At 41.2% G+C, this 14,234-nt stretch overlaps 3 protein-coding genes across 3 annotated transcripts; 1 reads left to right on the top strand and 2 right to left on the bottom strand.

The window, feature by feature from the left end:
- Window positions 1-999: 999 nt before the first annotated feature.
- LOC100786264 (transcription factor TCP7) lies at window positions 1,000-2,966 on the bottom strand. Its single transcript, XM_026123888.2, has one exon. The coding sequence runs from the start codon at window positions 2,721-2,723 to the stop codon at window positions 2,001-2,003; it is 723 nt and encodes a 240-aa protein (XP_025979673.1). The 5' UTR covers window positions 2,724-2,966; the 3' UTR covers window positions 1,000-2,000.
- Window positions 2,967-5,610: 2,644 nt separating this feature from the next.
- On the bottom strand, window positions 5,611-7,121 carry LOC100786791 (peroxidase 5). The gene is made up of 2 exons (XM_003534637.5): window positions 6,764-7,121; window positions 5,611-6,691 (listed from the first exon to the last, which is right to left on the bottom strand). The coding sequence occupies exons 1-2, from the start codon at window positions 6,977-6,979 to the stop codon at window positions 5,921-5,923; spliced, it is 987 nt and encodes a 328-aa protein (XP_003534685.2). The 5' UTR covers window positions 6,980-7,121; the 3' UTR covers window positions 5,611-5,920.
- A 4,211-nt stretch (window positions 7,122-11,332) lies between these two features.
- On the top strand, window positions 11,333-13,269 carry LOC100795254 (transcription factor TCP7). The gene has a single exon (XM_026123889.2). It carries the CDS (start codon window positions 11,548-11,550, stop codon window positions 12,265-12,267), a length of 720 nt encoding a protein of 239 aa, XP_025979674.1. The 5' UTR covers window positions 11,333-11,547; the 3' UTR covers window positions 12,268-13,269.
- The last annotated feature ends 965 nt before the right edge of the window (window positions 13,270-14,234 follow it).

A 14,234-nucleotide genomic window follows, 5' to 3' on the forward strand; every position in this document is an offset into this window, starting at 1 on the left:
CCCCTTCACACACCACAACCATTGGGGTAACAAATCAAATATAAGTATTCACAGCTCTGCTGGACCCAGAAAAACAAAAGTATCATTTTCACAAACGTTTTCTAAAATTTGTATTGGAACGAAATCCTTTTACATACACAATTAAACCTCTCATTTTCTTGCCATGGCATCATCAAACCAATCATCTTTCTCCAATTTCCCTCAAGTTATGCCTCAAACATCCTGCAAGTGAAACCTAATTGGAGGAATATTGAAAATTTAAATACCAATATACAATACGCCCACTGTTTATGTTAGTCAGATGATCAATGATTCAGAAGATCCTTTATTTCTTTCCACAGCTATTCAGCATGGTGTGTGCTTTGGTGTTGGGAGGATAAAATGGAGAGAGAAAGGGAAAAAGGGGGGGCCAGGGCACATGGTTGTTTCAAAGGGAGAGGCAACAAAAGCCAATGACATAGCGACCAGTTTAAAATAGTCATTAATTAGATACAACAATCATACAAGTTGTATGATACAACACATGTCAGCCAGTGTTGAGTTTTAATACCACCTCCAAGACCCAGATTGAGTATGCTATGTTGAATCAGAAGCACCACAAAAGGTTTTAATTTTATTTTAACCAAGTATGAAACGTCAAAAAGGGTATCCATACCACGTAGCAGTAGGTTAGATCTTCCTAGTTACGTGTATTATATGATTTGGCCACAGGATGTACCTAACCTTATCTGTCTTTAAATACCGAAAAGCCAGAGTACAAGCTCCAAGGGAGAGAGTACCTTGGTCATGACAGCAAAACCTAAAAAGGTTTCAAAACACCCAAATGAATTATTATGGTATAGCAAGCCAAATGTTCAAATTACCAATCAATACACTATTAAAGAACAGAAAGCATACTGCAGCAAGTAAGCCACTCAATTTGAAATTTTAAATGCGTAGTAACAGAATGAGTTCATGATCATGTTAATGTGGGCAAATAAAATGACAAGAAATGCAATATAGAGAGAAATGAGCAGATGGGTCTTTATTCACTTCACTAACACCCCACGGAAATCCAGTTACATACTAGAAAAGACATTATTGTCACGCTGACGAATCTAAGAAATGGCTGAGAATTTCAGATAAAAATCTAGAAACAGAGGTCTTACATTGCAGAAGCAGGCTGTTAGGCATCCCCGAAAGTGAAGGAGAGAGCAACTAAGCAAGGTAGAATGCATAATTAGAAGGACCACAATCCTTCAATGATGCGCAATAACATGAATTCTCAATAAACATTGGAAAGAAGTTTACTCCAAGAAAATGGGAGTGACGCTTGATTGTCAAACACACAATCACTCAAACTAAGACTATGAACACTAATCACTTTTAATGAGCAAATTAGGAAAGTGAAAGAAAGTAAGTCAAGTTGATCAAAACCCACAGTGAAAGCGAGACAGAAGAAACAAGAAGAAGCTTAACCTTGAATTCATTCGCCTTGGACTCTGGTGTGATATTTTCCACAATAACATCATTAAATTAATTTTTCATTTCATTACACTTGCATCTGCGTCTGCATTTGCATTTGCATCTGCATCTGCATACCGATCAATGGATCGAGGTCCTGAAACCCACTTCCAAGCCTCAATCCCTGGTTATTCATCTCATCATCATACTCTCTGTTGTCTCTCCTCCAGCAATGTTCTAAACAAATTCATCATCATCTCCTAACAAGTAACCTAATCAGTTTTCCAAACAAGGAAAACCCTAATAATCCAATTGAATTCCTTAATTCATGGACTTGTCCACTCGAAATACTACCAAAAATTAAAAATAAAAAAAAAACTAACCCTAAAAATTTCACTAAGAATCTTCAATCCTTCTCCTTGTCCACAGTAGTCCACACACAACAACAAAGTCACAGAGACAAAATACAAACTCACCCACCCACACACAATAATACATATATTTATATACGAAGAAGATCACAATCAAATCCATCATAATTTCAGAAATTGATTCATTCAGCGAGGCTCGTCGTCCCGCCGGCCGGAATTCCCGTGGCCGCCGGACAACGAGGCGAGCAAATTGAGGTGGCCGGGGAGGTAATTCCCGAGCCTTGCGGCAGAGGCCTCTCCCATGGCGGCCTGTTGCTGTTGCTGCTGGTGGTGTTGATGGTGATGGTGAAACATTGAATTCTGCGGCGACACCGACACGAGTTCGGGCGCGGCGGCGAAGCTCCAGACCTGGCCGAAGTCGGGGCGGGGAGGTAGGGCCCAGAGGGCGGGCGGCGTGGGGGGGGCGACGAGCGAGACGGCGTCGTCTTTGGCGGCGGAGTCGTCGTCAGGGCGAATGCGTTTGCCGAGGATGAAGGGGGTAGGGGGAGGGAGGAGGGGCTTGTGGTCGGAGACAGTGGAGAAGCTCGCCGGAGTGGTGCCGGAGCCGGTAGCGGCGATGATGGAGGGTTCCGCCTGGCGGAGGAGCCACTCGATGGTCTGGCCGTCGGACTTGTGGCCGAGCTCGCGCGTGAGCTGGAAGACGCGGGCGGCGCAGATGATCGGCATGCGAATGCGGCGCCCGCGGCCGTCGACCTTGCTGTGGCGGTCCTTGGAAGGCGGTTTCTTGACGGCGAGGGCGGCGGCGGCGGCGGTGGTGGTGGTGGTGGTTCGCTGCTGGTACTCAACGATTGTGTTGTTGTTGGCGTCGTTGGGAGGGACGGCGTTAGTGGCTCCATCAGAGTTGGACATGTTTTAGTATTATTATTGCGGCGCGAGAGAAGAAGAAGAAGAAGGGGTTTTGGGTTTGACGTTGAGAATAAGAGAGTAGAGAGACGGAGAATAGAGGGGTAATGATTGAGTGAGAAACAGGAGGTGGTGGAGACTGAAGAGGGGCACATGGGCAGTGGGGCCCAGTACTCACACCCCCACAGCTCACACCCCTCTATCTATTCTGCTTCACTTCTCCCCCCACACGCGCCTTCCTTCACAAATGCTCCATTACATAACATTCTTAGTAATTTGCAATATAATTCATTTTGAATTCAACTAAAATGTATACAAATTACTTTCATAATCTTGCTTTGAGTAATGTTTGTTTACTTCTCCATGATGCGTATCTCTATCAACATTAGAAACACTCATAGAGAGACCAATTCATGTTAAAATTAACAAGTGACACAACCAATATAAAGCCACTTCAAGTTGCACATCTTTTGCTCCTGCACATCAAAACAAAAATATAGTACTTAAATACGCTGAGGCGAAGAAGGTGGAACTGGGCTGTGGTGGGTGGCACGATGGCTGCGACGACGATCGCTAAGCTTATCCTTCTAGAGTTTGGCGAGAGCCATGGCTTGCGGCCAGCACATCGGTTGTAATGCTTGCACCTCGCAGCGCAGGTCTGGTGACAAACCTGAGATGAAATAACTCAACAGAAGAGGAGGAGCGAGGCCGGCGATGCGATTAGTGAGGAGCTCGAACTCGGAGAGGTATTCATTAACGGTGTCGCGCTGTTGGAGTTTGAAAAGTGCCCCATAAGGGTCGTCGTAGTATGACGGAGCGAATCTCGACTCCAGGGCCTGGAGCATAGCCTGCCAGGATGTCAGGAAACCGTTCCTGGATATCCATTGATACCAACACAACGCGGGACCTTCCATGTAGAAAGAGGCCACAATGAGGCGTTCGGCATCGAAGACCCTCTGATAATCAAAGAATTGTTGGATTTTGAAGATCCAGCCGAGTGGATCTTGTCCATCAAATCGCGGGACATCAAGCTTCATATGTGGGGAGGACTGTGGTTGTGAGGGTGGCTAGTCAGTCAAGGATTGAATCGAGTTTGGAGTTGAGGTCTGCATTGGCTTGGGTAAGTGTTTGGTGATTTTGGGCTAATGTGGCTTGGTGCTGGGTGAGCTTGTTCACCGCCTCTTCCAAACGCTCCAGAGAGGTTTGGCGCGTCGAATGTTCAGGCATGGTAGCAGGCCGAACCATATTTGTTAAGAGCTGGATTAACTACTAAGCACTATAAGGCTATGAGTTTAGGGTTTATGGTTTAAGGTTTTGCGCAAACTATGTTAATATCAAGATTGACTCAAATCAGAAAATGGGCTAACTATTAATTAAATTAAAGAGATGTTGTAGTGGGATAACATGAGATACTCTCTTGTGACGCGCCATAGTGGAGGAGGGTAATTGAAGAAGGGGACCCCATTCACTTTCCGTACTTCTTCGTTAGAAAGTGGCAACTTTCTTGTTATCTCCAGCTACGTTTGAAATCATGTTCAGCATTAGGGTCACAACATTAGGGCTAGGTTATTGTATTTCTAGATATCGAGTGCGGTAATTTAGTTTTATTATGCTGTGACCCTAATGTTGTTCAGTTAAGCTAAGTTTGACGAGACATCCGAAAAAGAAGTTTAATTAGAATTAACCAATTCATGTGAGACATCGATGTTTGGGAATGTTATCCTCAGTATAGAACACATGAACATCTTTGAATAGATAAAAACTTTTAATTGCATCAAGTAACTCAGTAGGAGGACCCAACGCTTTTAATTATTTGTTTTAACACCCACTTACTCATATTTTCTGTAATTAGTAATTAGAATAACAAACACCATAGTTTTATTCATGTTCATTGTCTTTTTATACAAATGTTTGCTTATTGAATGATGCTTCACTAAATGAAACAAGTTCCCTGAGTTCCATATTCGATTTCTTATCGTTTTATTATTACTTGCACGACTCGGTACACTTGCCGATAAGATTTCGCATTCATAATAACAAGTAGTACAGGGGCGGAACAGAGCGCAATCATATTTTCTTATCAGTACAATGAGAACGTTTTCTCTCTAAGGATATTTGTATGCTTCAATCCAGGCTAATTATTTTTTCCCCTAATTTATTTTTTCCTTGTACTTATTGTATAATATAATACATTGTTGATTCATGTGGTGTCAATTAAAGTTATTTTATTATTTAATTCAAGGCTTTCCATTTTGTTCTTATTTATTTCTTTCATTTTATTTTACTTTTCTAACGATGGCCATACTCGGAGGTGCATGACTATTGAGCATGTTAGTCGTTCTCTACTCCTCGCTTCTAACAGTAGCAAAGGCATTTTTCGGAGGTGCATCGCTTCTCACAATATTTTGAAACTGATGATTTACTATCATACTTCACCTGCATAACTCGGCGAGAGAGAGATCATAGATATATAACTGATCTATCAGCTCCTTCATAGTAGGTTTGAGAGACATCAGTCCAAATACTCTTTGTCGTGCGAAGACAAACAAACAGATTCATTACATCGGTTTCCATGGCACCGATGAGCCAACCTTTAACAATAGCATTTTCCACAGTCCATCTCTCATATGAAGCATCATTCGTAGAGGGGTCTTGAGTTTTTCCAGTTAAATAACCCAATTTGCCACGACCAGCAACAAACATCTCGACAACTTGGGACCAAAGGGGATAATTTGCACCATTAAGCTTCACACCATACAGAATAGCAGTAGGTTCTGGTGCAAAACTCAGGGTTTGAACATTGGAAATAGGGGTTCCGGATTCACATAGGTTACTCATGGCAGCCGCCAAAGGGAAAAATTCCCGCTCTGATACCAACTCAAATATGGTATAATGTTGGCTGTATCTTATTCACTGTGGTCAAAGACTATATAATTACAATACAGGATCAAAAACATAAATAAGGAAAGGAAGAATAAATCGATGCACATATTCTGTTCCCATAACTACATTATATATTGCTACCAATTAAAACATAATTACAGCCATGATTCACGCCAACATAAACAAGTATTAAAAAATTCAAAGAATGAAACAATCGGCAAATTCACCATTTTGTTTTTGTCCAAAAATAATGAAAAGAATGCAATATATAAGAAACAATTGAGTTTGGTTTCAAGAAGAATGCAGCAGCTGTGAATTAATTAATTAACAAGGCTGCAATGTCTCCTTATCTCACCATCGGATCCCGTAAGCACTTCGATGGAACCCATTTGCACCATTGCCTTGGCAAACTTCTCAGCCCAACTTGCACCATTGTTGGCATTGCTTTGAACCATTTCCCTTGTGGTTTGACTGGTGTGCAACGTCTGATCTGATGTCAAGAGGCCACGGTGGTTGATCAATCCCTCATAGTATTTGTTGTCCAAACGAATGGGTGTGGAAGGATCAAGAGACACTGTAGAATCTGTGGTGGAAGGAGGTGCAGGACAAATGCTTTTCAACGTTTCAGCATATGAAGAGTCCATAGAGGGATCTTGTGTGACTGTGTCATTGAAAGAGTACAAGCGCTTGGAGAAGGCAGAACAATGCGACACACCAATTGAATGCGCTCCAGAAAGTGTCACCATTTCATCTGCTGACAAGCCCTTTCGAGAAAAATTACTAACAAGTTCATCGGCAGTGGAGGTTGGCGCAGGCAGATTCCGTGGCACTTCATCAGCAATGGAGATGCGTCCGTCTCGGCGTCCAGATGGTACGTCGTAGTTTATGCCACCAACTTTGAGAGCACTGTCTCTTGCTGCGAATGCCAAAATGTCTGCACACGATACCGTTTGAGGGCATGCAGCCTCTAATTGGGTCTTGGCCTCCTCAATCACCTCGAAGCCACGTAAGCTTGGATTGTTGGCAAAATTGTCTCTCTCGGCTACTGGGTTACCTGGGGTAGATGCTAGTAACACGGAACCATCGCAACCCTGTATATACATAGCAGTTAATTTGCAATCAGAAATAATAATTTTAACATGGTTGTAGGAAAGTGAACCTACCCTGACAAAGCAATCATGGAAATGCATTCTTATGAGACCCGCAGCTATGCCGGCCTTGTCTGAAATTGCTTTGTTTACTGTGCTTCTCACTATTTCCTCGGCAGATGGGCACGTGGAGCTGTAGAAACCCACTTTCAGAGATGCCGAAGCCAATGATGAAACACTTAGAATCAGAACCAAGCTTGAAACCATTTGAAGCATGCTAGTATTATCCATTGCTGTGGGAAGATCGGCACACGCCTATAGTATATATATGATTGGAATTTGGAGGTTGTGTGTAAATTAAGGACAAGAGACAAGGAAGAGAGTTGCTATATATGTAAGTGTAGTTGTATATATGTTGTTGAGTATGAAGGACGAGGTGGAGAGAGCCTGAGCTCAAGCGAATCTATTTATAGGTTCGTTTTGAAAGAGGTGACTAGTGATGAAGTCTTGGTTTGGCAAACAATTAACTAAAACGTGTGTTTTGTCAATCAAATGAAATTAAAATAGCAAGTAGTTGAAGTTGTCTTGTCTGCTGTTGAACACTTCTCTGGAGGCTCAATTTTAAATGACAAACATGTCATATTGACCACTAGCAAAATACTAAACTAAAGTGAGATGACAATACCAGCTTAACTGAGTCCTGCGGGAATTTTTCTTCCTTTCGGTGTCTGCATCTGTGTGACTGATGGTATTTAATTAGTACAATTTGAGCAAGTCTTCACATTTAATTCCAATTAATTAAGGTAAGACTTGGTAATTAACCGCTAGCTAGCCACTGTATGTTGCATGAACAAGTCCACAACATTGTTTACTTTTTATATGTTTTTGGAACATAGGAAAATTAAAGACAACCAAAGAGCAAAACTAAACTCTCAGGTGCTGAACACCTGCTATATCAGCTAAAACAAGCTGAACCAAGGACTGGGGGGGAGTTATCCAGGACCTGAAATTCAAATTGCAAGGAGGATCTTTGATTTGCTAGCTCATCACTCATCAGCACACATGTTTCCTTCACGAAAAGTGTTTTGGAAATCAAGCTCCCAATCATAAACCTTAAAATTAATTTTTTAATCTTCTTGATTATAGAACCATATGGATCTAACCTTTGGTACTTTCTTTTCCTGTCTGAGGTCTTTCGTATCTGAAAGTTGTTGGGCCTCAACTAATATAAGTTGAATCTAATGGATCTATTTGTGGCCCAACAAGGTAAAACTCTCCTAAGACCTGATTTTCTTATTTACAGTATTTAAATTTGAAACTTAGAATCATCACTTAAGGAAGAATCAAACTCGTTATTCTCTGTTGGTAACACACACCCTGAGTTTGTGGGAGAGGAGTTGGGTTCAATCTCCGCAGGGAGGAACGAGAAACTTTAAGTGTGACAAAGTCTTAAAGCCGATGATTAGTTTCATAGTCGACCAAAAAGACTAAAGCGTGTAGGGATAGTTCAGGATTTCACCCCGGAGCCAAAGGCCCTAATTACAGTGCTTAGCAAAAACCTACTTGTTCCTTTCTATGTTACGGTCTACTATTGTAATTTTGAAATAATGTAAAACTCTCCTAAGACTTTAAATTATACTAACCATTCTTGAGGTTTCATAAAATTACATAAACACCACATGCTTTTTCAACCATTATAGTAACTTTCCTTGTAGGGAGTGTTAGTATAATATATAAGGGATTTCAACGTAACAGTATTTGATTTTACAACATTTTTCAATCGTTGGTTTTCTTATAGCGTAATACATCATATGTAAATAGAAACTCCACGCGAAAGAATATTAATACATAAACCACGTATGCTCTGTTAGGTTGTAAGGAAAGAAATAGAGTAAATAGAAATAGAAGATAGATAGTTTGAAGAAGAAAAAATAGAAAAGGAGTAAAAAATAAAGTCTAATGTTGGGTTGTTTAGTTGAAGAGAATAAAATAGGTGAGAAATAGAGGAAAAATAAATAGTAAAGTTGTTTGGTATATGAATAAAATGGAAAGGAAGAATTTAAATAAATTATGAAATTACTGTTTTGCCCTTATTATAGTTGTGGCAGCAGACCATAAATAATCTAAAATTCGTATACAATTAATTATAAATTGATGAACCTAATCGATTATATAACTCAAACTATAAATTATTTGTGACAGACCAAAAAATTGGTTCGATGTAAGCCATTTAATCCATTATCAATATTTAAAAATCAATTAACTGGTTTATTCACGAATCAATTGGATGTTGGATGCGAGGTTGAAAGGTCATAAGTCTATTTGTCTACTAAAGTTTTTAAGGCAAAATACACAAGTATATATATGGGGTGTGAGCAGACGATGACTGAATAGGAATAAACCAGACTTTTTGCTCTTAACATTAGTTAAAACAAACACATGCGTGTTATTTTCATCATGGCTAACTTGTTTCCGTCTTCAAAAACAAACAGAGCGATAGAGATAAAAGAAACTTCATATGAGGATGTATTAAAATAATGTAAGTGACCCATTGTGAATCACTTTTATTAACTGTTAGAGTAATTATGATACGCCCTCCATATTATATTTGGTCTCCTTCGTTCCACTCCGTCTAACCTTCCTCCAGTATTAGATTTCATTTATTAGATTCAACCAAAATATTTATCTTATATGCGCTCACGCTCCCAGTGTCACTGCTGTGAATGAAAGCTATTTTATACTAATACCATCATCAAAACTATTTTGTACCAATACCACCATGATCAAAAAGAAAAAAAAGTAGTTATAGAAATAAAATGGGTATAAAAATGTATACATAAAAACATCCCATTCTCTTTATATATAATTAAAGATAAAAAAAATTTAATAAAAATATATCAATCATATGAATTAATATTAGCATTATATGAAAGCAAAAACTTGACAAAAAAATCATTGTATCTAATTGAAAAAATAATATTTATGTCTCCAGTCATATGTAAGTTAAATTTAAATATATTCATTTATTATAATTAAAAAATGTAAAAAAAACTATTAAATTAAGTTTTATTTATTTTACCTCCAGAATCAAATCCTCTCACCGTGTATTCATTCATTTTAATTCTTTTTAACTTTTAAAACAAATCGAAAGATACATGGTTAAAACTCTGGTCGATAAATAGTAGTAACTATGAGGGTAAAATTGTTGTGACTTCGCAGTGGTGCAAATAGTGCATGGTGCATGAGGGCACGGTGAATTTTGAAATGAACAGTTATGACTTATGAGGTGCCAATGAGGGAGTTGAAGTTTGCAGGAAGCCGAGGTGGCAAAACAAGAGTGGATAATGAAACGTAGCTGGAGATAACAAGAAAGTTGCCACTTTCTAACGAAGAAGTACGGAAAGTGAATGGGGTCCCCTTCTTCAATTACCCTCCTCCACTATGGCGCGTCACAAGAGAGTATCTCATGTTATCCCACTACAACATCTCTTTAATTTAATTAATAGTTAGCCCATTTTCTGATTTGAGTCAATCTTGATATTAACATAGTTTGCGCAAAACCCTAAACCCTAAACTCATAGTCTTATAGTGCTTAGTAATTAATCCAACTCTTAACAAATATGGTCTGGCCTACTACCATGCCTGAACATTCGACGCGCCAAACCTCTCTGGAGCGTTTGGAAGAGGCGGTGAACAAGCTCACCCAGCACCAAGCCACATTAGCCCAAAATCACCAAACACTTACCCAAGCCAATGCAGACCTCAACTCCAAACTCGATTCAATCCTTGACCGACTAGCCACCCTCACAACCACAGTCCTCCCCACATATGAAGCTTGATGTCCCGCGATTTGATGGACAAGATCCACTCGGCTGGATCTTCAAAATCCAACAATTCTTTGATTATCAGAGGGTCTTCGATGCCGAACGCCTCACTGTGGCCTCTTTCTACATGGAAGGTCCCGCGTTGTGTTGGTATCAATGGATATCCAGGAACGGTTTCCTGACATCCTGGCAGGCTATGCTCCAGGCCCTGGAGTCGAGATTCGCTCCGTCATACTACGACGACCCTTATGGGGCACTTTTCAAACTCCAACAGCGCGACACCGTTAATGAATACCTCTCCGAGTTCGAGCTCCTCACTAATCGCATCGCCGGCCTCGCTCCTCCTCTTCTGTTGAGTTATTTCATCTGAGGTTTGTCACCAGACCTGCGCTGCGAGGTGCAAGCATTACAACCGATGTGCTGGCCGCAAGCCATGGCTCTCGCTAAACTCTAGAAGGACAAGCTTAGCGATCGTCGTCGCAGCCATCGTGCCACCCACCACAGCCCAGTTCCACCTTCTTCGCCTCAGCGTATTTAAGTACTATATTTTTGTTTTGATGTGCAGGAGCAAAAGATGTGCAACTTGAAGTGGCTTTATATTGCTTGTGTCACTTGTTAATTTTAACATGAATTGGTCTCTCTATGAGTGTTTCTAATGTTGATAGAGATACGCATCATGGAGAAGTAAACAAACATTACTCAAAGCAAGATTATGAAAGTAATTTGTATACATTTTAGTTGAATTCAAAATGAATTATATTGCAAATTACTAAGAATGTTATGTAATGGAGCATTTGTGAAGGAAGGCGCGTGTGGGGGGAGAAGTGAAGCAGAATAGATAGAGGGGTGTGAGCTGTGGGGGTGTGAGTACTGGGCCCCACTGCCCATGTGCCCCTCTTCAGTCTCCACCACCTCCTGTTTCTCACTCAATCATTACCCCTCTATTCTCCGTCTCTCTACTCTCTTATTCTCAACGTCAAACCCAAAACCCCTTCTTCTTCTTCTTCTCTCGCGCCGCAATAATAATACTAAAACATGTCCAACTCTGACGGAGCCACTAACGCCGTCCCTCCCAACGACGCCAACAACAACACAATCGTTGAGTACCAGCAGCGAACCACCACCACCACCGCCGCCGCCGCCGCCCTCGCCGTCAAGAAACCGCCTTCCAAGGACCGCCACAGCAAGGTCGACGGCCGCGGGCGCCGCATTCGCATGCCGATCATCTGCGCCGCCCGCGTCTTCCAGCTCACGCGCGAGCTCGGCCACAAGTCCGACGGCCAGACCATCGAGTGGCTCCTCCGCCAGGCGGAACCCTCCATCATCGCCGCTACCGGCTCCGGCACCACTCCGGCGAGCTTCTCCACTGTCTCCGACCACAAGCCCCTCCTCCCTCCCCCTACCCCCTTCATCCTCGGCAAACGCATTCGCCCTGACGACGACTCCGCCGCCAAAGACGACGCCGTCTCGCTCGTCGCCCCCCCCACGCCGCCCGCCCTCTGGGCCCTACCTCCCCGCCCCGACTTCGGCCAGGTCTGGAGCTTCGCCGCCGCGCCCGAACTCGTGTCGGTGTCGCCGCAGAATTCAATGTTTCACCATCACCATCAACACCACCAGCAGCAACAGCAACAGGCCGCCATGGGAGAGGCCTCTGCCGCAAGGCTCGGGAATTACCTCCCCGGCCACCTCAATTTGCTCGCCTCGTTGTCCGGCGGCCACGGGAATTCCGGCCGGCGGGACGACGAGCCTCGCTGAATGAATCAATTTCTGAAATTATGATGGATTTGATTGTGATCTTCTTCGTATATAAATATATGTATTATTGTGTGTGGGTGGGTGAGTTTGTATTTTGTCTCTGTGACTTTGTTGTTGTGTGTGGACTACTGTGGACAAGGAGAAGGATTGAAGATTCTTAGTGAAATTTTTAGGGTTAGTTTTTTTTTTTATTTTTAATTTTTGGTAGTATTTCGAGTGGACAAGTCCATGAATTAAGGAATTCAATTGGATTATTAGGGTTTTCCTTGTTTGGAAAACTGATTAGGTTACTTGTTAGGAGATGATGATGAATTTGTTTAGAACATTGCTGGAGGAGAGACAACAGAGAGTATGATGATGAGATGAATAACCAGGGATTGAGGCTTGGAAGTGGGTTTCAGGACCTCGATCCATTGATCGGTATGCAGACGCAGATGCAAATGCAAATGCAGACGCAGATGCAAGTGTAATGAAATGAAAAATTAATTTAATGATGTTATTGTGGAAAATATCACACCAGAGTCCAAGGCGAATGAATTCAAGGTTAAGCTTCTTCTTGTTTCTTCTGTCTCGCTTTCACTGTGGGTTTTGATCAACTTGACTTACTTTCTTTCACTTTCCTAATTTGCTCATTAAAAGTGATTAGTGTTCATAGTCTTAGTTTGAGTGATTGTGTGTTTGACAATCAAGCGTCACTCCCATTTTCTTGGAGTAAACTTCTTTCCAATGTTTATTGAGAATTCATGTTATTGCGCATCATTGAAGGATTGTGGTCCTTCTAATTATGCATTCTACCTTGCTTAGTTGCTCTCTCCTTCACTTTCGGGGATGCCTAACAGCCTGCTTCTGCAATGTAAGACCTCTGTTTCTAGATTTTTATCTGAAATTCTCAGCCATTTCTTAGATTCGTCAGCGTGACAATAATGTCTTTTCTAGTATGTAACTGGATTTCCGTGGGGTGTTAGTGAAGTGAATAAAGACCCATCTGCTCATTTCTCTCTATATTGCATTTCTTGTCATTTTATTTGCCCACATTAACATGATCATGAACTCATTCTGTTACTACGCATTTAAAATTTCAAATTGAGTGGCTTACTTGCTGCAGTATGCTTTCTGTTCTTTAATAGTGTATTGATTGGTAATTTGAACATTTGGCTTGCTATACCATAATAATTCATTTGGGTGTTTTGAAACCTTTTTAGGTTTTGCTGTCATGACCAAGGTACTCTCTCCCTTGGAGCTTGTACTCTGGCTTTTCGGTATTTAAAGACAGATAAGGTTAGGTACATCCTGTGGCCAAATCATATAATACACGTAACTAGGAAGATCTAACCTACTGCTACGTGGTATGGATACCCTTTTTGACGTTTCATACTTGGTTAAAATAAAATTAAAACCTTTTGTGGTGCTTCTGATTCAACATAGCATACTCAATCTGGGTCTTGGAGGTGGTATTAAAACTCAACACTGGCTGACATGTGTTGTATCATACAACTTGTATGATTGTTGTATCTAATTAATGACTATTTTAAACTGGTCGCTATGTCATTGGCTTTTGTTGCCTCTCCCTTTGAAACAACCATGTGCCCTGGCCCCCCCTTTTTCCCTTTCTCTCTCCATTTTATCCTCCCAACACCAAAGCACACACCATGCTGAATAGCTGTGGAAAGAAATAAAGGATCTTCTGAATCATTGATCATCTGACTAACATAAACAGTGGGCGTATTGTATATTGGTATTTAAATTTTCAATATTCCTCCAATTAGGTTTCACTTGCAGGATGTTTGAGGCATAACTTGAGGGAAATTGGAGAAAGATGATTGGTTTGATGATGCCATGGCAAGAAAATGAGAGGTTTAATTGTGTATGTAAAAGGATTTCGTTCCAATACAAATTTTAGAAAACGTTTGTGAAAATGATACTTTTGTTTTTCTGGGTCCAGCAGAGCTGTGAATACTTATATTTGA

Source organism: Glycine max, chromosome 9 (assembly GCF_000004515.6).
Source record: "Glycine max cultivar Williams 82 chromosome 9, Glycine_max_v4.0, whole genome shotgun sequence".
In the NCBI taxonomy this organism is placed as follows: Eukaryota; Viridiplantae; Streptophyta; class Magnoliopsida; order Fabales; family Fabaceae; genus Glycine; species Glycine max.